Here is a 25,715-nt window from a genome sequence, read left to right as displayed (position 1 = left end):
GGGGGCAAGGGTCATGCTAGGGAGGAGGATAGGGCTGGGCAGACGTCAGGGTGGTGGTTGTTGTAGGGGAAAGGTGCAGGAGTGAGGTTGTCCAGGCAAGGAGTCTAATTGAGAGGTAAAGGAGGATAAACTCAGAACCTTTCAGAACGTTTATATATAGGGTAGTAGAAGAAAGGAAATCCATGAGACAGAGTAAAGCAAATGATTGGCGATGTCGAAGGAAACTAGGAGCAAAGGAAAGTTCCTTAAAATTTTTCACTGGGCACTCAGTGAAAGAGTATGCCTTCTTGATCTGGTTGAAGTTGGAGCATGCATTTGAACATCATAAAACAGCATTGAAAAGAGTATGTAATTTAGTTTCAAAAAAATATTCACATTAACTCTTCATTTGCCGTTGAAGAGGGCTGTCCATTTGAGAAAATGTCTACATGCAGAAACTTAAGCCTTATTTAGAGATGATCCTGACGGTTTTGGATGTTCTGCTCATAAACATAATACAGTTTCTGGCTCCTAGAACATTAGAATCTCATAGGAATCAAGGGCTCAGTGATTCAAAAGAAAGAAACCCAGAGGAGTGAAGTGACTTGCCCAAGATCAGCAAGTTGGCATTCCGATTTGTACTTTGTGTTTCTTTGAGAACTTGTGAGCAAAACATAAAATGCTTTCAGTTCAGTTCAGAAGCTCAGTTGTGTCCCACTCTTTGAGACCCCATGGACTGCAGCATGCCAGGCCTCCCTGTCCATCACCAACTCCCGGAGCTTGCTCAAATTCATGTCCATAGAGTTGGCGATGCCATCCAACCATCTCATTTCTGTCATCTCCTTCTCCTGCCTTCAATCTATCCCAGCACCAGGTCTTTTCCAATGAGTCAGTTCTTCACATCAAGTGGCCAAAGTATTGGAGTTTCAGCTTCAGCATCAGCCCTTCCAATGAATATTCAGGACTGATTTCCTTTAGGATGGACTGGTTTGATCTCCTTGCAGTCCAAGGGACTCTCAAGAGTCTTCTCCAACACCACAGTTCAAAAGCATCAATTCTTCGGTGCTCAGCTTTCTTTATAGTCCAACTCTCACATCCATATGTGACTACTGGAAAAACTATAGCCTTGACTAGACGGACCTTTGTTGGCAAAGTAAGTCTCTGTTTCTTGATATGATCTCTAGGTTGGTCATAGCTTTTCTTCCAAGGAGCAAGTGTCTTTTAATTTGATGGCTGCAGTCACCATCTGCAGTTGATTTTAGAGCCCCCCAAAATAAAATCTGTCATTGTTTCCATTGTTTCCCTATCTATTTGCCATGAAGTGATGGGACTGGATGCCATGATCTTAGTTTTCTGAATGTTGAGTTTTAAGCCAACATTTTCACTCTCCTCTTTTATGTTCATCAAGAGGCTCTTCAGTTCTTCGCTTTCTCCCATAAGGATGGTGCCATCTGTGTATCTGAGGTTATTGATATTTCTCCTGGCAATCTTGATTCCAGCTTGTGCTTCATCTCGCCCAGCATTTTGCATGATGTACTCTGCATATAAGTTAAAAAAGCAGGGTGACAATATACCGCCTTGACGTACTCGTTTCCCGATTTGGAACCAGTCTGTTGTTCCATGTCCAGTTCTAACTGTTGCTTCTTGACCTGCATACCGATTTCTCAGGAGGCAGGTCAGGTGGTGTGGTATTCCTATCTCTTGAAGAATTTTCCACAGTTTGTTGTGATCTACACAGTCAAAGGCATTGACATAGTCAATAAAGCAGAAGTAGATGTTTTTCTGGTATTCTCTTGCTTTTTCTTTGACCCAGTGGATGTTGGTAATTTGATCTCTGGTTCCTCTGCCTTTTCTAAATCCAGCTTGAACATATGGAAGTTCATGGTTTACATACTGTTGAAGCCTGGCTTGGAGAATTTTGAGCACTGCTTTGCTAGTGTGTGAGATGAATGCAATTGTGTGGTAGTTTGAACATTCTTTGGCATTGTCTTTCATTGGGATTGGAATGAAAACTGACCTTTTCCAGTCCTGTGATCACTGCTGAGTTTTCCAAATTTGCTGGCATATTGAGTGCAGCACTTTCACAGCATATCTTTTAGGATTTAAAATAGCTCGACTGGAATTCCATCACCTCCATTAGCTTTGTTGGTAGTATTAATGCTTCCTAAGACCCACTTGACTTCACATTCCAGGATGTCTGGCTCTGGGTGAGTGATCATACCATCATGGTTATCTGGGTCATGAAGATCTTTTTTGTATAGTTCTTTGTATTCTTGCCACATCTTCTTAATATCTTCTGCTTTGTTAGGTCTATACCATTTCTGTCCTTTATTGAGCCCATGTTTGCATGAAATGTTCCCTTGGTATCTCTGATTTTCTTGAAGAGATCTCTAGTCTTTCCCAGTCTATTGTTTTCCCCTATTTCTTTGCACTGATCACTTTGGAAGGCTTTCTTATCTCTCCTTGCTCTTCTTTGGAACTCTGCATTCAGATGGATACACCTTTCCTTTTCTCCTTTGCTTTTTGCTTTTCTTATTTTCTCAGCTATTTATAAGACCTCGTCAAACAACCATTTTGCCTTTTTGCATTTCTTTTTCTAGGTATGGTCTTGATGACTGTACAATGTCATGAACCTCTGTCCATAGTTCTTCAGGCACTCTATCAGATCTAATCCCTTGAATCTATTTGTCTTTTCCACTGTATAATCATAAGAGATTTGATTTAGGTCATTCCTGAGTGGTCTAGTGGTTTTCCCCCACTTTCTTCAATTTAAGTCTGAATTTGGCAATAAGGAGTTCATGATCTGAGCCACAGTCAGCTTTCAGTCTTGTTTCTGCTGACTGTATAGAGCTTCTCCATCTTTGGCTGCAAAGAATATAATCAATCTGATTTTGGTATTGACCATCTGGTTGTGTCCATGTGTAGAGTCTTCTCTTGTGTTGTTGGAAGAGGGTGTTTGCTATGACCAGTTCATTCTCTTGGCAAAATATGTTAGCCTTTGTCCTGCTTCATTTTGTACTCCAAGGCCAAATTTGCCTGTTACTCCAGGTATCTTTTGACTTCCTACTTTCACATTCCAGTCCCCTATGATGAAAAGGACATCTTTTTTGGGTGTTAGTTCTGGAAGGTCTTGTAGGTCTTCATGGAACTGTTCAGCTTCTTCAGCATTATTGGTCAGGGCATAAGCTTGGATTACTGCGATATTGAATGACTTGCCTTGGAAACAAAGATCATTCTATCATTTTTGAGACTGCACCCAAGTACTTCATCTCAGACTCTTTTGTTGACTATGAGGGCTACTCCATTTCTTCTAAGGGCTTCTTGCCCACAGTAGTAGATAAAGTGGACTTTGGAATTAAATTCACCTATTCCAGTCCATTTTAGTTCACTGATTCCTAAAATGTCATTGCTCACTCTTGCCATCTCCTGTTTGACCATTTCTAATTTACCTTGATTCACGGACCTAACATTCCAGGTTCCCATGCATTATTGCTCTTTACAACTTTGGACTTTACTTCCATCACCAGTCACATCCACAACTGGGCGTTGTTTTTGCTTTGGGTCCATCTCGTCATTCTTTCTGGAGTCATTTCTCCACTCTTCTCCAGTAATATATTGGTCACCTACTGACCTGGGGAGTTCATCTTTCAGTGTCATATCTTTTTGCCATTTCATACTGTTCACTTGGCTCTTTTTTTTTCTTGGAGTTAGCCATTGAGCCCTCAGGGTACTAGCAGTCACCCTCAGCTCAAAACCATTGACCTCCTCCTGGGCTAGGGGAAGAGATTTCTCTCATTCTGGCTCTTGTGAGCTGAAAGACAAAGATCCCCCAAACTGGGGATGCTAGAAGCCCCTGGCTCACCAGCCAGTGATGGAAGTGCTGGCAGTTAATTCACTGTGGTTTCTCTATCTCTGCCCAGGGTGGGGCCCTTGGAAAGGAAGTGAAATACTTTCAGGAAATGAAGGCTCGGTTCCAGTTGCCTGCTGCTGCCTTCCTCCCATCTCTGACTGTGGGCCTGGGGGTAGGGATCCTGGGTCCATGCTCCAAATGCTTGCTGTGCATCATGGTTTTCCAGGAATTTCAGGACACAGGAGTTTTCACCCAGCTGTGTTGTGTATTGCCGTTCAGCAATCTGAAGTTGCTTATCCAGCGTAAGTCAGAATGGGGTGCCTAGAGAGGAAGGGATACGCCTGCAAACATTTTTCAAAGCACAAGAAATTGAGGTGTTAGGGACCCAGCTGGCGTGTGACGAGAACCAAGAAATGGAGCCTACGTGAGCATGCATGCTCACATGAAATATCTTACTGAAATCCAGGGATGTTATTTGAAAAGAACTTCTTCCCACCCCCTAAAACAACACACGCTTACTGAGGGCCCACTGTGTGTTAGGGGGAGTGCTGCAGGTAGAGTGATGAACAAGACAGTCATGCCTTCAAGCTGTTTAATTAACCAAGCAATTATCAAGTGATGGATGCTTTGACAGGAGAAGCATAGTGTAGCAGTGGTCTCTGCTTCCACGGATCCCTCTTCAACCCTGGCAGAGCAAAGACTCTGTGAAGTTCAGGGTGTGATTAAGACACTCCAAGGAATTACAGGAGCTCCAGGGCTTTTTCTGGACCCAGTGGTCGGGCAGGCTGGTGTAGCCTGAGTCTCTGGCCAGGAATCACAGGTGAAGCCAGTGGATTTAGGGCTGAGTTTAGCTTTGTGCCCAATTCTAATCATTTCTGCTAAGTATCATTTTTACTAATATCATGAAAATGTTATGATTTATCAGTTGTCTATTTTGATAGACTAAATTTGATAACAAGGGTTTCCCCGATGGCTCAGTGGTAAAAGACTCTGCCTGCAATGCTGAGACCCAGAAGGTGGGGGGTTTGATCCCTGGGTTAGGACGATCCCCTGGAGGAAGAAATGGCAACCCACTCCAGTATTCTTGCCTGAAAAATCCCATGGACAGAGTAGCCTGATGGGTTACAGTCCATAGCATTGCAAAGAGTTGGACACGCTGAGCACACACTCACAAATTTAATAACAATGGTGATGAACAAATTCTCATGAAATGCTTTCTATGTGCCAGACACTGCATGGGTTGGCATGCATGGCATGCATGGGCTCTGCATGGGTTTTCAGTCACTCAGTCATGTCCAGTTCTTTGAGACCCCATGGACTGTGGCCCACTAGGCTCCTCTGTCCATGGAACTTTCCAGGCAAGAATACTGGAGTGGATTGCCATTTCCTACTCCAGGGGATCTTCCTGACCCAGGGATCAAACCGATGTCTCTTCTGTCTCCACTGGCAGGCAGATTCTTTACCACTCTGCCACCTGGGAAGCCCTCAGACACTGGGCTAAGTGCTCTCAAATGTAACTTCCTTTGATTCTCCCAACCACCCTCACCAGGGAGGTTCTGTTGTTTCTCTCATTTTTATAATTGAGGGATTCATATTGAAAATAGAAAGCAATCTATCTGCCTGAGACCTGAGTCTGGCAGTTGGCTGATTTGGAGTTTGAGTTCCCATCACCTCACTCTGTTCCCTCTTCAATCTGGCACCAAACGGTGGCTTGTTTGACCACCCAGTCCTCTGTTATGCTGGCCTAATTGGGGTGCCTCTAGCATGAAGGGGGACTGCCTTTCTTCTCCTCACTTACCTGTCTTATGACTTCTCTGCCTTCTGCACTTGACTGACTTTGATCCCTATTCAGGCACATACAAGCTGTCCTGGAACTCCTCCCCACCACCCACCCTTTATCCTTGGTGTCTTATTCCATCCTGTGGGCTGTAAGTGAACCAGGAACTACTTGAGCTGGAATCCTGTATCTTCTGTCTTTTATAACCCATGATCTCCAAGTCATTTCATTGTTGTTAGCACAGTCTTACTATCCAAGAGGTCTTTGGTCAAGTTTCGGTGGAAATCTTTTGCTTGGATCAAGTTGTAAGATGACTATGGTTAGGATTTGCATATGTACCCCCACCCCCGACACATACATTTTATCACTCCTCCCCCACCTTGAATATCACAAGCCAACCTTCTCCTTTTATGAAACTGTGACCTGGAGAGGCAAGGTAATTTACAATAGGCCAGCAAGTGGCCAGGGGACTGGGACTAGAGCCCAGGGATCCTCACTCTCAGTCTAGCATACATTCCCCTACATTGTGCTGAAAAAAGAGAATCGATTGATTCAAAAGAACATTGATTGCCAAGCACAAACCATGGAGATCAAAACAGCTGTGATGCCTGTCTTCATGGAGCTTACAAATTAGAGCTGTGGACAACATAAACCCATAAATGTATGATTATGATTGTGATGAGTGCTGTATGTGGAAAGAATAAGGTGAGGGGGGATCTAATGAGAAAAGGGGGATCAGGGAGGCCCCTCTGAGGACTGATATCTAAAGATGAGGATGAACAAGGAGAAAGCAATCAAGAGGGGCTGCCTAGGTGTGGGGTCACTTGTTGGGTTCAAGGACAAGGAGAATCAGTTTGAAATTCTTGGCAGGAACTATGTCTACTTTTACGAATTTCTTTGGGATATGGAAGAATTGATGCTTTTGAACTGTGGTGTTGGAGAAGACTCTTGAGAGTCCCTTGGACTGCAAGGAGATCCAACCAGTCCATCCTAAAGGAGATGTTTATTGGAGGGACTGATGTTGAAGCTGAAACTCCAATACTTTGGCCACCTGATGCGGAGAGCTGACTCATTTGAAAAGACCCTGGTGCTGGGAAAGATTGAGGGCAGAAGGAGAAGGGGACGACAGAGGATGAGATGGTTGGATGGCATCACCAACTCAATGGACATGGGTTTGGGTGGACTCCGGGAGCTGGTGATGGACTGGGAGGCCTGGTTTACTGCGGTCCATGGGGTCGCAAAGAGTCGGACATGACTGAGCAACTGAACTGAACTGATGGGTAATACTGGTGGATGGTTGGATAAAGAACTGTCTGGGGCTGGAGAGAGACGTCTTCAATGTGACAGCATCAGGATGCTGATCTTGTCTCATAAGCGGCATAAACATGGACATCTCCACCCAGAGTTCAGAATCCTACAGTGGAGAACTGGGGAATAGAATCTCTAGCTAAAGGAAGCTCTGTGTGGAGAAGGTGAAGCTGAGAGGCTGCTGGGACATGAAAGCCACAGCAAGTGTCATTTGCTGCCAACCTTAAGAGACTTGTTCCTCGAATAGCCACACAGCGTGAGTCCCGCCCCCAGTGCAGAGATCAGCTGTGCATTTCCAATAGCGGCTGTTTCTTCCAGTCTTACATTCTGCCCCTGCCCTCCCAGTTCCTCCTTCCGGCCACATGTGTTTTCGTGGTAGGTGAAGAGGAAGAGGGGGTTGTCCCAATCAAGCCACACTTTTTGGCTATTCTTACCTTACATATTTATATTTCAGAACATCTAAAGAATTTTCAGCTTGAAGTAGTAGGGGTTCAGTCTAAGGCTGGGAATCAGCTAGGATCCTTATGCTTCTGGGGTTTTAGACTAACATTTATTGAACACTGACTATGTTTCAGGCACTGTGTGAGTAGCTTTATCTTTTATTCCCATTTTATGGATGAGGAGGCTGAGCTGCAGAGAGACTACCCATCTGCCCTGCACCCAGTAGGACAAAAGACACCCAAAAGAGTTAGAATGGAATTTCATCTCTCTTCAGGAAAACAAGAAAATTAAACATCATATAGAAGTTTATTGTAAAGATGCATTCAGATTTTTTTAATACTGAAATTATGCCCTTTTATTTTTATGATGTTAAAATGCCATTTTCTTTTTAAGAAACTGGTTATTCAAAGTATCATTTTCAGGTTTTTGTTCTTTGTTGGAAAAATTAAAATATAGTTATCCATTGTTAGTTACTAAAATTGCTTTAAATTGCTTGAAGTATAAATAAATAAAATCTATTAGTGTGAGAATCATTCTTGCAGGAAAGCTGGTTCTCATGCTATCATCTTCCTAGTAAATTATTTGTATAATTTTGTTCACATTCTCTTCTGATCTTTTATTGGGGAAAAAAATGCAGCTGGATAGGACCACTGAGATAATATAACTTATTTTTCCTCAGCATTTATCAAGATGTTTTGATAACGCAATTTGACCCTGAGACCTTTTAACTCTATGTCAGTATAATCAGGATTATACAAACACTAAAACAGCTTTATGAAGGGAGTGTTTTTTAGAAGTAAATGAGTTTGTGCAATTCTTCATTTTTTTTTCTTCAGCATAGTTAAACCATTTCTTAATTTTCCAATTCATTTTTATTTCACTGAACTATTTTTTACAAGATCAATTCTGCTCCACATGTCTTCTGCAGAGAAGATCTGATTCATTGATCAGTTACTTTTTTGTGTGCCTATGAAATTTTGCCCATGTAGCTCCTACCACTGTGAACATTCTTTTATGGTCATCATTTCTACCATACCCAGTTTTCTCACATCAGATCTGCTGGTTTAAATTTTGTCAAGAATGTTTGATTCTTCCTTCAATTTTTCAGTCAATAACCAATTTTGCCACGTGCATTTTTAGCCGCTGTCAGTTCCATTTTGTGTTGATTTTTTCCTGACAGGTCTAATTTTTTTTCCAGGTCAATTTTTTCAGTTCAAAGTACTATATCTTCTTCCTACAACTAAAGTCAGTCTCTTTCCTGACAGGTGTTTTTTTTTGTTGTTGTTGTTGTTGTTTTTGTTTTTTTTAAGCAGTTGCACAACGTACTTGAGGGGTCATAACACCCAGGTCAAAATATCCTGTGTCATTCATTGAGACCACTGACCTAAATGAATTAAGAAACTTACCCCAAATCATATATAAGGCGGAGTTCTACTGGGCCATTTTAGACTATATATCACCTCTAGTTCAGTAAAGGGCAGAGTAAGAATGTAAAATTGCGGTGACCTTGATGGTCTGCCTCCCTCCTTCCACCTTTCATCCCCGACCCTTCTGAGCTTCCCAGACTTGCTGTGACCCTCCGCCATGAGGAACAGCAGCTGGGACCACCGTTCGAAGCTTCTTGGCTTCTCTCGGCTTCCTAGCCACCCCCCCTTAAGCTGTGTGTGCACTGGGGTGGCATGATTTACAAATAAGCAGGACCAAAAAGGAAAAAAATCCTCTCGTGGAGAATTAGGTCAGTGGCAGGGCTGGGGAGGGGAGGGAACCCAGACCTTCGGTTCTCCCATCCTTCAGTTCGCTCCACTTGCTGGAGCGACTGGGGCAGAAGCCAGAGGTGGCGTTGGGAGCAGACATCTGGGCGTGGGGGCGGGCGGGCCGTGTGCGCGCACGTGTTCTCACGTGGACGCACGGCGCACGTGAAAGCCGGCTGCTCTCGAGCCCCTGGGGCTCCCCCCGCCCCTGCTCTCTCGATGTCTTTGCCTGGATTACTTGAAGGGGGCTATTAGTGCTGTCTAATAACGGCCTCAGATTTATCAAGGGATTTGTGTGATTAATTCCCAAGCAAAGTGCAGCAGAAAGCTTGGAGCTCAGCCTCCGCGGTGGGTCTACACTTCCCATTCTCTGCCCTTTCTAATGGGTTTTGGCGGAGGCATTCCTCTTTCCTCTTCAGCTTCCTGACTGTTGAAGGCTGTCGTGTCCCGGCCCCCACCTGAGGGTAGCTGAAGCATCTTCCACTGCTGCTATGCGAGAGGGAGTGTCTGGGAAGACAGTGAAGTCTGCAGGCTCCCCGCTCTTGTTCTCTGAAAGCTGCAGAGATGAGGCCACTTGCTTCTCTGCCCTAGCTTCCCACCACCATACTCTTAGTCCCGGATCTTTCTCCCAGACTCCTCGCAGGGCACTGGTCCCCCACTGTGGCCCAGCAGGGACCACGGTGACTGGGGAGGCGGATGACCTGAATTCAGGCTTCAGCTTCAACACTGTCCAGCTGGGTGGACATGGCAGTTCCCCTGTCTTGGGTCTCCTTTTCTGAGCATCAAAGGATCCTTAAGGATCATAATTATGGCACTGATCATAATGATAATAAATAACTAAATGTCTGTTTGGTTATTTGTGGCCCATCTCCCCTCCTAGACTTTAAGAGTGCACGACACACATCTGTTTTGTTCACCAGCCGTCCGCCCAGTGCCTAGCACAGTTCCTTGGCCATGGATATGTGCAGTGAACACATGTCAGTGGAATGAACTTGTAAAAGGACAGGGATGGATCTACTTGACATCCTGGAACTCTTCAATTTCTAAAATTCAGTGTGGCTCCTTTACTTTTTCTCTCTGGAACCATCAGATTTTAATGTTTTTACTGTTTTTTTTTTTTTTTTTTTTTTAAACTGTAGTACCACAGAAGTAACAAGATAAAAATGGTGGTTAATAATTATAACGCAAGAAGCATATTATCAATATGTAACATGTGAATTTCCTTCTAGGGTCTCCCTGTGTTCTTGCCCCATCTCTGTGGTTCCTGGCAGTGGAATGCCCCTTTACCTGGGTTTCTGAGTTCACTCTTGAATGGCCTGCACAATCCTGTCGAGCTCTTTAGAAGGGGGCTGGTACCCATTAGTAGACGATGTGCATGTTTTTCAGACTCAAAAAAATTTTTAGGTTCAGAGCAAGTACTGTACTAGTTTCACATTGCAGCATACCCTTGCTTTACATAGACAAGAACTACCTTGGTCATTTTCTGAAAATGAAAAAAAATGAAGGCTAGATGGGAAAGCAGAAGAGCTGACAGGGGCTAACAGTGAGAAAGCCTTCTGTGAGGGCTGCTTGCTTTCTTCTGAGGTCCCCCAGGTCATTAGAAACTCCTTTTCTCAGGGCAAGGACCCTTGGGAAAGCACTCGGTTGAAAGTCTCCAGCTAACTTGAGCCAATATGTGACCCCCTCCTTCTCAAGTCAATGGCAGAAACTGCTAATCAGTCATGACCCTCTTTTCTCTCTAAGTGCATATGCCGCCTCAGACTTTCTCAACCCATTACTCCAGGATGTCACCAATCGAACGAAATGGAGCCAAGCACTGTGCCAGGCGGGTCATTAGACGTTGTATTATTACATACAATTGCCTCTTTTGATCTTCTTGACAACTCTGAAATTGATGTACTGATCCCCATGTTACAGATGAAGTTTAAGTAACCTATCCAAGGTCACATAATAAAAAGGAAAGTTGGAATTTTAGCTCAACACTTCTGGTCTTTTCGGAGGACTATATGCCTTCCAGGGAGCCCATCCCTTGGGGATGTCAACCTGACCAATGGCTAGTTTTGGTGAAATGTTCTTACAAGATTTCTCTCCAATTAATTGTTGCTGTTTATCCTCTGAGGGCCACTTCAAGGTTTCTCCAGCAAAAACCTTTGAAGCATTCTCAGTCGACCCATAATCCCCCGTTAATGTGAAGTTAGATAATAGATGGCCGTGTATGGCCACACTATCGTGCTTATACACTCTCTTGGTTTATTAGATTTACTATAACTGCAACCCCGGCAGTTATTTTGAGTCTCTAGTGCCTAAGTCGGTGTCTGGCATGTAGTAAGTGGTCGATAAATGTTAGCTATTTCAAACGGAACCAGATACAAAGGCTCACGATGGGGACAAAAAGGGTGAGGATAAAGGCTTGGGATGAATTGAAAGGCTTCCCAGCTGTTCTGAAAGCTTCAAAGCCAGCCTTTCTCAAACTGTGCTCTGTGACGTGTTCCCAGGTCTTTTATAGAAGGAAACATGTCCAGTCCACCCAAAACATTGGGAAAACTGTGTGCAGTATCCCCTCTCAGCCTTCACAGTAGTGTAGGTGAGGCTTTCTGAAGTCTTGCTGTCGAGATATTTGATTACCTTTCTTTATCTCACTGTTTTCTAAATTTATTTAACCACAGATTGGCTTTTTTTTTTTTTGGCAGGGAACTCCTATTCACATCTCACTGGTTGTTGTATTTTTATGGAACTCAGTTTTGGATATATTGCCCCAATTTATATTTCTTTCTCTGAAATACGGGTCCTGAGATCCTGCCCAGCAGCAGATATTGTGTACACTCAGCAGTTTCCATCATTTTTTTTTCCCCACACTAATTTCTTGAAATTTGCCCCCATGTCTTATAGGGTGATAGATTTGAGTGGTCAGGTCAGTTAGGGAAGAAATAATGGGGGATGGATGGGTGGTACTGTGGGGAGAAAAAGGGCTTTAAATTCAGAGAAATCTGAGTTCACATCATGGCTACGACTGATGGCTTAGGTGGACTTGGGGATATTAACTTCTCTGAGTTTTGGTTTCCTTGTCTGTAAGTGGGAATAACAACAGGATCCACAGTAGGACTAAATGAAGTCATATACATACAATGCTGCCACAGGTACCTGATATGTCGGAGGCCTTTAGTAAATAGCAAGGATTATAATGAGAGACCCAGCTCTGATCCCTGGGTCAGAAAGAGCCCCTGGAGGAGGGAATGGCTACCCACTCCAGTATTCTTGTCTGGAGAATTCCATGGACAGAGGAGCCTGGTGGGCTACAGCCCATGGGATCGCAGAGAGTTGGACACAACTGAGCAACTTTCATCATTTCATTTCATCGTCATAATGAACAGCGATCCCTGCATTTGTCTTCTTTTAAAATTTCTCGTGTAATATCACTGTGAACAGGGACTCTACTTAATCTTTTTGATACGAGAATCTAGATTAGGGGCTAGTAAGGAATTGCCATTTAATTAATGTTTCTGGAGAGACTAGATGAATGGCATAGCACTTTATTGTTTACAAAATGCTTCCCCATTTAGGTTGAATTAGGTCAACCTCACTGCAGCCTAGTCACATAATTGGCGTCATTATTCCTGCATATTATAGATGGGAAAGCTGAGGCTTGGAGAGACTGTGAGCTGGCCAAGATCATATAGCTGGTAGTAGGCTGGAAACTCAGGGTTCAAAGCCAGGGCTTCTAAGCAAAATATGGTGTACAGCAAGTTGTCTCCCCTTACCCACAGTTTTGCTTTCCATGGTTTTAGTTGCTTGTAATCAACCATGGTCAAAAAATGTGAAATGGAAAATTCATAAAACAGACAATTTCATAAATGTTAAATTGTGTGTTGTTCTGAGTAGTATCTGCCATCCTGCTCTGTCCCACCTGTAATCCCCAACCACTGATATCATCTGATTCTGACATCCAGCCATTGATGTCATCAATGATCTAGGATCATCCAAAGCAGATGATCCTTCTTCTGACACATCATCAGAGGGTCAGAGGTAGCCCAATGCTGCATCACAGTGCCTACATCATCCACCTCACTTCAGCTCATCATGTAGGCATTTTATCATCTTATACCATAACCAGTAAGATTTTGGGAGAAAGAGACCTCACATTCACATGACTTTTATCACAATATAATGGTCCTATTTTATTATTACTTATTGTTAATCTCTTACTGTACCTAATTTATACATTAAACTTTATCATAGGTAAGTACATATGTATAGGGGAAAAAAACAGTATATATAGGGTTTAGTACTATTTGTGGTTTTGAGCATCCTCTCGGGGTGCTTGATAGTTGCTCTCATTGATAAGGGGGGAACTACAGTAAACAATGGAGTATTCTTCAGTCTTTGAAAGGAAGGAGATTCTGACACATGCCACACATACATGGACGAAGCTTGAGGACAGAGTGCCAAGTGAAATAACCCAGTGATAAGAGAACAAATACTGCATGGTTCCACTCACATGAAGTTACTAGGATAGTCAGATTCCTAAAGACAGAAAGTAGAATGGTGTTGCCAGGGGATGGGGTAGGAGGAATGGACAATTGTTTAATGGGTAAAGGCTTTCAGTTCTGCAAGATGATGAGTTCTGGAAATGGGAGACGGTTGCACAATATGAATGTACCTTGTGCCCCTGACCTATGCACTTAAAAATGGGTAAGTTGGTAACTTTTGTGTAGTTTATCACAATAAAAAAATTAGGAAAACAAAACAAAAAACCAAGACTGCTGATTCTAAACACGGGGCTCTTTCCCACATTCTATACAGCGCCCCCTTGCAAGGGTCTTTGAATTGCAGAGTTTGCGGAACTCACCTCCACCGAAACCCTTGCTGCTTCTAGACGGTTTCTTCAGTTTGGCATATGCCCCAAAGGGTTAGTCTTTCCAGAGAGCAAGGAATTCTTGGAAAGAGGGCACATCATGTCTAATGGAAATCGCCACTGTGAGGAAATGCAGTAATTATGATTAACCAGCACTGATGAGATGTCCTCAGGGCCAGACACCCTCTCAGTGCTTCTGTGTACATTCGTTCCTTATAACCCTAACGTCAGTCCTACAAGATAAATAGGTTGTCCCCATTTGACAGGTAGGGAAACTGAGGCTCAGGTTTAGTTAACATGCCTGACCTCATATACATGGTGTGTGGAGGAGCCAGGATTTTCAATCAAGGCTCCTGGCACTAGAAAAGTGAAAGGGTTAGTCATTCAGTTGTGTGTGACTCTTTGTGACCCCATGGACTGTAGCTCACCAGGCTCCTCTGTCCACGGAGTTCTCCAGGCAAGAATGCTGGAATGGGCTGCCATTCCCTTCTCCAGGGGAACTTCCTGGCCCAGGGATTGAACCCGGGTCTCCTGCACTGCAGGCAGATTCTTTACTGTCTGAGCCACCTGGAAAGCCCACTGGCTATAGAACCTGCCTTTTAACCCCTGTTCTCTCTGCAGGAGGCAGGGAGATTGAAAATGTCTGCACCGAGGTGGTTTTTCTAACGTGAGAATTGACTAATTTCTTCCCCTCCTGGATACATTCTTCTCTGTCCTACCAGATGATGGGCTATCCTCTCATGTGGGTCAGTTACTCCTTTGATTTCCTGGTGTTCTCAGAGACCCAAGTGGGTATTCTTCTCCCTGTGGGTCTTGCTTATTTGGGGAGGACAGCAACTGTTTCTTTACCTGAGAAGTTGGCATTTGGATACTGTCCCTAGCAGTGTCTGTCTGATATGAGGACTTTTCTAAAATGCATGTCTCGTTAGGTGGGAGCCTGTTGCAGGTGCCAACCTCATGATCTCAGGTGGGGAGTAGGAGTTAGCTAGAGATGCCTTTTGTTGCAAGGCTGAAGCAACTTCATAGATGCTCAACCTGATACTTTCAGTTTACCAGGGGAGGTATCAACAAGCCAGCAGGGATGTGAGTAATAATAGTTTCAGTAAGTGTTTATTGAATGTTTACTCTGTGCCTGGCATTGTGCTATTGTGCTGAGCATTTTGTATGGATCATCTCATTTGGTCTTCATAGCAGTCATTTAAATTAAGTACAGTCAGTTCTGCTATAATGCTTGTTTTGAAAATGCAAATTTGTTCCAATGCGATTGATATATTAGGGAACGATTTGAGCATAATAATTTTGCTTTTGCTTATGCATGATTTTGCCCGTGAGAAACTCGAGGTGAAGGCTGAAAACTGCAGCCCACTGAACTAAGCTGTGTAGGAACACAAACACCCCAACACGTGCCAGCTACTTCAGTTACCAGGTGTGTTGTGAGCCACGCCCCTCCACATCTGGGGCTACAACTTCCTGTCCAGTCTCAGGTGATCCTTCTGGCATTACTTCAAAGCAGCTTTCAAGCTTCCCACTTCCAGAAGCAATCCCAGGTCGTTCCCAAGTGCTATACTCACTGTATTATTTACGCATTCCTTAACCATTTAACACGTGTAGAGCAGGTTCCTATCCTTCCTTATGTGTCGCTGATGAAGTTTGGGGGCACTGGGCCCTAATCCTGTTTTCCCTATAAGCCCTGTGGTTCCTAACTGCATGATATTGCATAGCACATGACTTTTAGGCGTGCGTGGGTGCTTCTAGCAGAACTGAGTTGACTGCCATTATTCCCACGTGGCTGAAGAGGAAGGTACAGGAAGAAACTGAACACAAATATTTAGAATAACAAATAGCAAAGACGGGATTTAAACCCCAGATGGCTTTACCCCCATGTCTGCACTCAGAACCTCTAAAGCATTAACACACACACACGCATAAAGAACAAACCTCCGTTTGATCTCCCGTTGTCTCTATGACGAGGAAATTCCCTCTCCTCCCACCTGTCAGTCAAGCTCAGGCTCCTCCAGCCGCAGCCTCTACAAGGTGTGGCGGCCCCTGAGGTGTTCGGGCCCAGCGGTGACCTGGCCCACGGGAGGGCCCTCCTTCTTCCTTCCTGCCTCTCCTCCTCCTCCTCTCCCTGCCTCTGCCTTCCCAGGCCGGCTAGCGCCTGACACAGAAGCTACCCCTGCGCTCCATCTTGCAATCTGGAGTTATTAGCATCAAGGAACAAAAGCAAACAGCACCAGGGCTTGGGAGGGCTCCGGCTTCTACAAAGGCGGATAAGTGGGCACTGTGTCGGGGATGAAGCTAACACCACCTGGCCTTTTGTGGAGAGACAACTCTTCCTGTGTTTGAAGAGCTCAGACACCGAGAGCCGGAAAGAGCCCCAGGATGCAGGAAACCCAGCCTTTTCGCTGCTGGAAGTTTGCTTTAGCGCTCAACTTAAAAAAACACACACACAAAACAAAAAAACCCTTCTGTATATTTATTCCTGAAGCAGAGGGAAGGCACTTATGCTCATTCTCTCCAGGGGCAAGAAAAGATAGGCTATTGGGGAGATGCTGTCTTTACCTTAAAGCAATTTTTTTTCCTTCCTAATGTTAAATTGGTTGTAATCCTGAGTTGAAAACCTGCCCGATGTTGGTGGGCCTGGGATAAGAATACACATGGAGACCCAGTGGTCAGCCTCCCTTCTCTCCGCTGCCCACACTGCAAAGACCCCTGTGCACTTTGTGGGTGCCCCAGCCTATAGAAGTCCACAGCTCCTGTAGACGGCTTCCCCTTGGCTGTTTCTTGACATGAGAATACACGCATCAGTGGACGGCTCTGCTTTTGGGAGAATGGACCCAGGGAGGAGGCCCATGTGGATTTGCGGCAGCTTGCACAAAGGGTTCAGAGTACCTGAGTGTTCTCTACAGGGGGGCTAGTGGCAGGTGTTACTGTTTCCGGAGGCAGGGAGTCCAGCTGGCCCTGTAGACGTCCCAGTTCACGGGGTGGGCTGTGGCTGCAGAATGGCCACAGCAGACCCCTGTAAAGTGTCCAGGCCTGTGGTCATACTGCACTTGACCCTTCCTTCTACCTGGGCTATGCCTTTTTCTCATTCTTGTGAGATACCCAGTACTCTTATCCCTAATTTATAGCTTGATAGGTTAGATGGTAACTGTCCTGGTTTGTTCTTTTATTCAGAAATAGAGGTTGACTCTTTTCTGACGTGGCACTCTGAGTATAAGAGGTATGAATAAATGACGGAACCTCTTCACTGGGTCTTAGTTTCCTCATCTGTAAAATGGGATGAATAATGTTCCTACCTGTTAGGGTTGTGGCGAAAATTACATAAGATGTGTATCAAGCACTTAGGACAGCACCCAGCACACAGAGAATCCTCAATGAATGTGAACTTTATTATGATTAGTATTGCTCTGTGCCAGGGGCATACAGGCATGATCCCATTATAGCCTGAAATTCATCCTCTGACGTGTGACGCTGGACACAGCAATTGACCCAGGAATGGACATGTGACCTAAACCAAATCAATGAGAGTCTTCCCAGGGAATTTTACTAGCATTTACCAGGAAATAGATTCCCAGCTGGTGCCAGTGGTAAAGAACCCACCTGCCAATGCAGGAGACAGAAGAGATGCCATTTCAATTCCTGCGTTGAGAAGATCCCCTGGAGGAAGGCATGACAACCCACTCCAGTATTCTTGCCTGGAGAATCCCCATGGACAGAGGAGGTTGGCGGCTTACAATCCGTGGGATCGCAAAGAGTCAGACATGGCTGAAGTGACTGAGCACGCATGCTCCAGGAAATAGGCTGCTTTCTTTTCTCCAGAATTGCCAAATTCCATTTTTGTTACTATATGGAGATAACTCACCTGATAATAAGGCCAGCATGGAAGAAAACAGTGTTCTTAACAGAGTAAGAGCATTAAAACAGAACCAGAGTCCAGTCCCAGCTCTGTCTTTTTATCCATAGTTATGTACCTTAACTTCTCTGAGCCTCAGTTTCCTCAAGTGTAATGAAGATACCAATAATATCCATCTCAGTGAGTTGTATCAATTGAGATGATCTAGTCACCATTCAAAGCATATTGTAGAGCACATATTGTAGACCAGATCCTCATTAAACCCTTGGGACACAAGCAGTGAATGAAATAGATAATCTAGCTCTCATGAAGCTTGTATCCTAAGGGGGATATAAACAATAAAAACAGACCCATCCAGTGATATCAAATAGTTGTTGTTTTCTGTTGCTAAGTTGTGTCCCAACTCTTTGTGACCCCATGAACTGCAGCCCACCAGGCTTCCCTATCCTTCACTATCTCCCTGAGTTTGCCTAAATTCATGTCCATTGAGTCAGTGATGTCATCCAACCATCTCTCCTCTGTTGTCCCCTTCTCCTCCTGCCTTCAATCTTTCCCAGCATCAGGGTCTTTTCCAGTGAGTCAGCTCTTCGCATCAGGTGGCCAAAGTATTGGAGCTTCAGCTTCAGCATCAGTCCTTTCAATGAATATTCAGGGATTATTTCCTTTGGGATTGAGTGATTTGATCTCCTTGCAGTCCAAGGGACTCTCAAGAGTCTTCTCCGGCACTCCAGTTCAAAAGCATCAATTCTTTGGCACTCAGCCAGTGATTAGTGCCATAAGAAAAAAAGCAAAACATAAATGGAAGAGGAGGCTTTTTTTATTGTAGAGAAGGTGGTTAAAGAATATCCTTCTAAGAAGTATCATTTGAACTGATATCTGAAGAAAGTGAGGAAGGCTTAGCCATGTCTGACAAAGACTGTTCAGACAGGCAGAGGAATAACAAATTCATAGGCTGTAGGCAGGACCTCTTCAATTCATGTTAGTTACTTATGCTGTTTGACAAGAGTACTGAAGCTCAGCCCATGTAAATGGCACCTCCCTTCTCCTGGCTTCCAAGCTCTAGCACTCACACTGACCTTAGTGCGTAGCAGGTGCTTGAGAAATAGTTGGGGGTGGGGGATCTTGATGAAAAGGATCCTGGTCCAGCCTGGGGCCACCTCTGTTTGGGCTGCCATGCTCAAACCAGGGATGGGCGAGGCACAGGAGAGGAAGGATTTGAAAGCCACTGCCTCCCTTCACTCACTCTCTCTGGCATCACAACCAGGGAAGAAATAAATGAGGCGAGGCCCACCTGTACTGAGTGCCCCCACGGGCGCTTACTGCATGTTCAACAATAATCTCAGCTACAAGCGCATATGCTCAGCATAATTATTTTAAAGTTCAAAGGAAACACTTTCCTGCAGTTTGGGGAGCTCCGGTTCTTGTAACCAGGTAGGGGAAAGAAAGGACCCTCCATCTGCTGCTGTTGCAGAAAATAGCTCGATGGTGGGGGGAGCCCTCCCACCTCACCTCTCATTTGGGCAAGATCATTTCAAGAGCAAAAGTCCAAGATTCCCCCACTTGCTGCTTTTATACCTCCCAACCCCCCAACCCCACGCCCCTGGAGGAGCTTTGGGGAGCATGGGGCAGGCTGCCCAGCCAGGTTCCTGGAGGCGTGGCCCAGCCAAACCTCCTGGGACCCCACCGGGTGAACTCTGCCTTGGGTCTGACCTATTTTCTAGGAGAGAAAATAGAATATAGATTTAAATGCAGTGGTGCTCTGGAAAACTACAGGCCCAGCAGAGTGAGGAAATAAAACAGCAGGAGGGAACCGAGTGGGTGCTGGCACCGGAGAGGATGCCACTTTCCTAGAGCGAGCTCTTCTGGTTGTCAACTGTCCTCTCTGCAGCCGTTTGCCCCCACTTCTTATCTACCAAAAAAATTGAGATACACACGTTTGCATATATGTATGTTTCCTCTGATCCATCCCGGGGCCCCAAGTTGCTCCCTCACACACAGACTCCAGGCTGTGTACCCATAGCAGTGACAGACGGTGGTGCTTTGGTGATGATCACCTTGGAAGTGGGGTGGTCGCAAGGCATGGAATTTGACACCCCAGCTGGGTCCAAGGTCAGCCTTGCTTGCTGTGTGTCCACAGAAAAGTTTGCTTGAAAAATAAAATACCCTTGAAGGTAGTAGTATTACCCGCTGACACTGACTGAGGGCTTTCTACAGGCCAAGCACTGCTCTGAGCTGCTCATCACAATCCTGGGAGGTAGGAACTATTATCACACCCACTTTACAGACAAGAAACTAGCAGAAAGCTCTAACTGGCACAAAGTCCCTGCCACCCGAAGAGCCTGAGCCTGAATCCCAGTAATCCAGCTGTGGATCCCCTTTTCCCTCTGCTGATTCCTATGACCTGGCCTGAATGGCATGCCTACCCTTGGGTGGGGGTGGGGGGTCATCTTTTACCAAACCACAGGGATTAAGGGTGGGAAACGAGGTTTCCCAGAAGACAGTTGGGACTTGTTACCAAAAGAAGGAGGAAAGGATGCTGGATGGACCATATAGCAGATGGATACTGTTGAGGTTCTAATCACCCCCTATTCCCCTCTCCCGCCACCGCCCCTGCCTGCCCAGACCTTTGCTGTTTCATTCTGTTGGTCAGAATCGAATGCAGAAATTCAGGTTGCTCATTGCTTCTTGGAACAGGTGCCAGTGACATGGCGTCTCTCTTTTCTTCAGGTTGGACATATATTCTTAGAGCTGCCTCCAGTGTGGTGTCACAGCCGAGAACTGAGCTTGGACCCTGAGCCCCTCTCTCCCCCTCCAGCTAAAGAGGTTTTTCTTGGTGGCCTTGTTGCTCCTCTTTTGCAAGAAGGGATGCTGTATTTTTTATGTGCAGGACTAGAAGTGGGCCTTATTAAGGTTTCACAAGGGAAAACAAAAGAAATAACAAAGAATTTGTTTTGATCCCTGCTTCTTCTCACCTAGAATTTTTGAACTGCCCTTTGACCCACTTCTTGCTGGGGATTGGGAGGGAGGAAAGAGATCCAAGAGGGGAGGGCTGCAGCAAGGTCTTCATTCACAAGCATAAGAGCTGAACCCAAATCACTAAACAAAATACAACTTAATTCCTGTGGTCTCTTGATGTTTCCAGGGAGCCATCTGGTCAACCTTTTTGGGTAATTCTGTCCCTGGTAATTCAAAATGATAACAATCAGCACAGCTAACATTTATGCAGTGTTTGCCTTGTCCTGAGTTAAGTGGTTTACAAGTATTTAATCTCTTTTAATTCTAGTAACACTTATATGAGGGAGGCTGTGTTATCTTCCCATTTTATTACTGCAGAAAACAACTCAGAAGTTCAATGATTGACCCAAGGTCATCGAGTGGGTTAGGATATGAACTTGGACTATCTGTCTCCATAATTTAGGATTGTAACTATGGTGCCCAAATAGGCAATTTAGTGTCGAGTGAACTTTGGGGCTCCAAGATATCCTATCTCCCTTGGGTCTTGGTGTCCTCAGAGAGCATGTTTCTGTGAATAACAGTGTTGACCCTTTCACCACCGAACTCTACCACGTTGAAATAGTTTGATACCCTGTTTAATGATGGGGTATTCTAGTGACCACTGTTCTGGGCAGTCCATCAGTCACGGTTAATGACCTTGTTTAGTTATTTATGCCGCATGTTTCCCTTCCCACCTCTTCTATTTTGCCTCTTCCTTCTTGCTGCTACTCCACCCCTAAATCTAACAACTCACCAGAAAACCTGGAAGGGGGTGTGGCTGAGGAATGATTCAGAGCTCTCTATAGTCTCATTGGGAATATACAGCCTTCAGGAAATGCAGAGCGTGGGCTGGAGAAATGCCCAGCTGTTGCTGTGGGTTAGGTCAGTGCCTGGATTTTCCTGGGGGCAAAAGCCCTAAAGAACCCGTTGCCCAAAGAACCTGCTGGAATTTAGCAAATCTGATTAGCCGCAAGTTAGAGGTACACAGGGTAACCTGCGACCCGCTCATAGGGTATCTGGGAGTCTTTCACCTCCTTCCCTGTGGCTTCAGGGGCTCACTCGAGCTTGCATACTGAATTGGAGTCACATGCACCCTGGAGGGACCTGGATTTCAGTTGAATGAAGTCTGGATTGGGTGGGATTCACGGGATCCAGGGCCTCTTCTAGGATCTGTTCCCTGAACTAGCTGTGTGACCTTGGACAAGTCTCTCAACCTCTTTCCTCCTCCATCTTAACGAAAAAGAATTAAACTAGATAACACCTATGGATGTCCCAGACCCACCATTGTCAATGATTCTAAGGGGAGTCACCCAGGATGGCCTGGATGGCCAGTGGTTTCCTGAAGTAGCCCCGTGGCTTCTCCTGAGCCGTAGGCTCTCTTACCAGGTCAGGTCTAGGGATTCTATTAACAACAAGGTTTTGGCTGCTCTGGGTTGGGCTTCCCCAGCATAATTCTGTTTTACATTTGAGGGGAGGAGGAGGAGATTGTGTTCATGGAGATGGTGGGTATGAACCCGTTCTTCATTTTTTGAAAGCTCATTGGTTTAATTCAAATGTCAACCTTCCCAGAGCTGGATGTTTATTTGTAGTTGTCAGAAGTGATTTCCAATGGCAATTTCTGTCATTAATGATGGGGTGAAAAGCAAGGAGAAAAATGAAAGGGAGAGGCAGAATTTCAATTTGTGTGGCAAATGACCTACTCACACGCGATCTCATGCACACACACCGCTGTCTGTGATGAAGAATGGTCACTGGGAATCCTGGGTTGGGAGGGAATTATAAATGTTTTGTGACCTTGTGTCCTTCAGTCCTGTGAGCTGAACAACACTGCAACTTGCTCTTAATTCTTATACCTCTTCTCCTTTGTTCCTTGAGGGAGTGGTTTATCACTATTTTTCTCTCTGTGCAGAAACCTTGCTTGACTTCTCATCCAGTGTTCTGCATCCGGAGGGGAGGAAAACTGCTCGGGTGTGGGTATGCAGAAATCAACCAGAATATTTTAACCAATATTCTTACAGGATCCTGGTCTGCTTGGCTCTTTGGAGCCCTATCTGATTCCCGGAGGATGTCTTTCCGGACAGATGTGAAGTTCAGCTCTCTTGATACATGCATAGTGGAAAGGGAGCGTGGTCCCTCGGCTTGCATGGGTGGTTTTTGGGTGAAGGTAGAGCTGAGTGCTCAGACTCTGAGCATCTCTGGGGTCTTGCATGAACTTGGTAGTCATGCAAGGGCACATTGCATTGTGTGTGTGTGTTGCTAACACTCTTCTTCTTTTTCTCTCTCTTTCTCTCCTCTCTGTTTCCTTCCCTTTGAAAATGCTGCCACAGATGTCAGTCAAGGTCCAGGTGAGTCTTTGTGTTTGCACAGCTGCTGTGGAAATTTCCCCTCTGCCAGATTGCGCATGGTTTGACTCTGAGTGAGACCTTTTTCTAGGGACTCTACACAGAGCAAAAATCTAAATGCATGGCATTTTCATTGATTTAGGTTTATAAGACATGCCTTCAATTGATGAATTTGTATTGGCTTTGAAGAACCATTTTCAAACCAAAGGAATGTGGTTCCCATGCTTATACAATTACTATCTTCTGATTAATATTTCTGGGTGAAGAAAAGAAGTGGAAATTGAGCATTTTTTGAAAATATTAAAAAAATATATTGTTAGAATATGTATTCTCCAATTTAGTAAGCATTTTTGCCTTGTCTTCAAAAATCTACTTATCGTTAGGCTACTATTTTATAGCTTCAAGTGCTTAAAAGCTGAAAATATGACATACTTAGCATGGAAAATATGATGTGGGTAAAAGAAGGTTTCTTTCTTTATATTCTAAGAAATGACTTTACTTTTCCACAATGGAAAAAGCAATATTTTTTTCTAATGGTTATATAACTAGTACATGTTCACTGTTTAAAAAGAAAGAATCAATGAGTGAAAAGTAGAAGAAAGAATAATGGTTCTTGTCATTTTCATCAATGGACAAATGAATATTCATCCAGAGTCCTAATTGTAAGCAATGTGTGTTTATAGACAGATGTATATATACACACAAACATAGACTCATACAAGAGGAACAACAATTTATAGATAAATGGTTATCAGGTGACTTCTGGTGGTGTCCCACCATCCTAAATGGTATAGAACTTTGTGTTAAGAAGAATAACCCTACCAAATAAGAAGTGGGTATCATCTTTATTAGGTATTTTCACATATATTTTCTTATTTAATCTTTTTAACATTTAATTCTCATAGCATCAATACAGGAGAAGTATTGTTAAATACATTTTAATGTGAAGGAAATATAGGGCCTGACAGGTTAAGCAGCTTGTCCAAGATCATAGGGCTTGTTAGAGGACTGGAGTTTGAACTTGGGGCTTTCAGACTGCAAAGCCATGCATACTCCATTGGAACACGTGGGGTCTCATCCCTGAATTTCTTCACTTGAAGATCTCGTAAGTATCTCCTAATAGGACTATCATTTATTTTTGCTCAGAGGTAATGTGACTTTATCTGTAGCACCTTTTCCAAAGGAATTTATCCTTTATTGATTTTGAGTATGTAAAAGATTCACCCAGACTTAAGTGGCGCTTCTAATCATTGATCTCTATGCCATCTTCCACAACATAAAAGGATAATATTGTCATCCCTAGCAAATACACAGGGTTTCCCTGCCTTTGTTGTCTTCTGCCTATCACCCACCTTTGAAAACAAGCAGAGTTTGAACCAGAGCACAGGACAGAATTTTCTAGGAAGATATCATTAACTTTATTCTATTTAGTAATATTTTAGTTCAGTCACTCACTGAGCTAGTATTTATCAAGATCCTACAATGTACCAGGCGCTGTTCTAGGCACTAGGGATGAAACAGTGAAAAAAACAGAAGATCATCTCTGTCCTCATAGATCTTTTACTATGATAGAGGAAGACAAGAAACTAAAGGGCTTCCCTGGTAGCTCACCTGGTAAGAATCTGCCTGTAATGCAAGAGACCCCAGCCTGATTCCTGGGTCTGGAAGATCCCCTGGAGAAGGGATAGGCTACCCACTCCAGTACTCATGGGCTTCCCTGGTGGGTCAGACTGTCAAGAATCCACATGCAATGAAGGAAACCTGGATTCCATCCCTGGGTTGGGACGATCCCCTGAAGGAGGGCATGGCTACCCACTCCAGTATTCTTGCCTGGAGAATCCCCAGGATTCTCCACAAAGAGTCAGACATGCTGAACGACTAAGGACAGCATAGCATGGGGAACTAAAAATATGTGTGTGTGTGTGTCTATGTACATGTATATATATCAGCATATCTATTGTATCAGGTGGTGGGGAATAAGTGCTGTGGAAAAAAAATGAAGCAGGTAAAAATGAAGTTGCTAATTTAAAGAGGGTGGTCCAGGGAGGTCTCTCTGCTAAGCTGATGTTTTCTAGGATACTTCAAATGAGGGAGTGAGCCCAACACCAAAATTTGTTAAGAGCCACTTGGCTGAACCCCTTCTCTTCCTGGTTCACAGCAGAGATGGCCCAGGGTCTTCACTTAGACCTGTGTGTCTTAGGTCCTGCATAGCCACTCCCAGATCAGGTAATGTGTGGAGGCCAAACCCAACCTGCATTTTGCCATGCCTGCACCCAGAGGGCAGCCTCTGACCTGGGGACACCTCTCCCTAATTCTCACAGAAGGTGCCACACTGGCCCTGGTGGGGTGAAACACCGTGGACCCATAGGCGCCCCCTCCATCTCTCCAAAGGGGCAGAGGTCACCCGTGAGCCTACCTTAGAAATAGCAGTGATCGCTAGCACACCGCCGCACTATCTCAGCCTCATGGCCACTATCTCGTCTTGCTCTCTTGATAACCCTCTGAGGCACATCGCCTGAGCCCCGTTTTTCTGTTGAGGGGGTTGAGGCCAGGAGGTGAAGTCCT

The 25,715-nt window shown here is 44.6% G+C and overlaps 1 protein-coding gene across 3 annotated transcripts in view; it reads left to right on the top strand.

Moving 5' to 3' along the window:
* NRXN3 (neurexin 3) overlaps positions 1-25,715 on the top strand; it is a 1,693,692-nt gene that overhangs the window by 14,599 nt on the left and 1,653,378 nt on the right. Inside the window, exon 2 of one of the 3 annotated variants that reach the window (XM_061156510.1) lies at positions 23,136-23,153. The exons of the other annotated variants lie outside the window; for them this stretch is intronic. Coding sequence (XP_061012493.1) covers positions 23,136-23,153 — 18 coding nt within the window. The remainder of the gene's footprint in view (positions 1-23,135; positions 23,154-25,715) is intronic. 3 annotated transcript variants of the gene reach the window in all.

Source organism: Dama dama, chromosome 12 (assembly GCF_033118175.1).
Source record: "Dama dama isolate Ldn47 chromosome 12, ASM3311817v1, whole genome shotgun sequence".
Classification (NCBI taxonomy): domain Eukaryota; kingdom Metazoa; phylum Chordata; class Mammalia; order Artiodactyla; family Cervidae; genus Dama; species Dama dama.
This window is presented reverse-complemented; position numbering and strand designations above follow the sequence as displayed.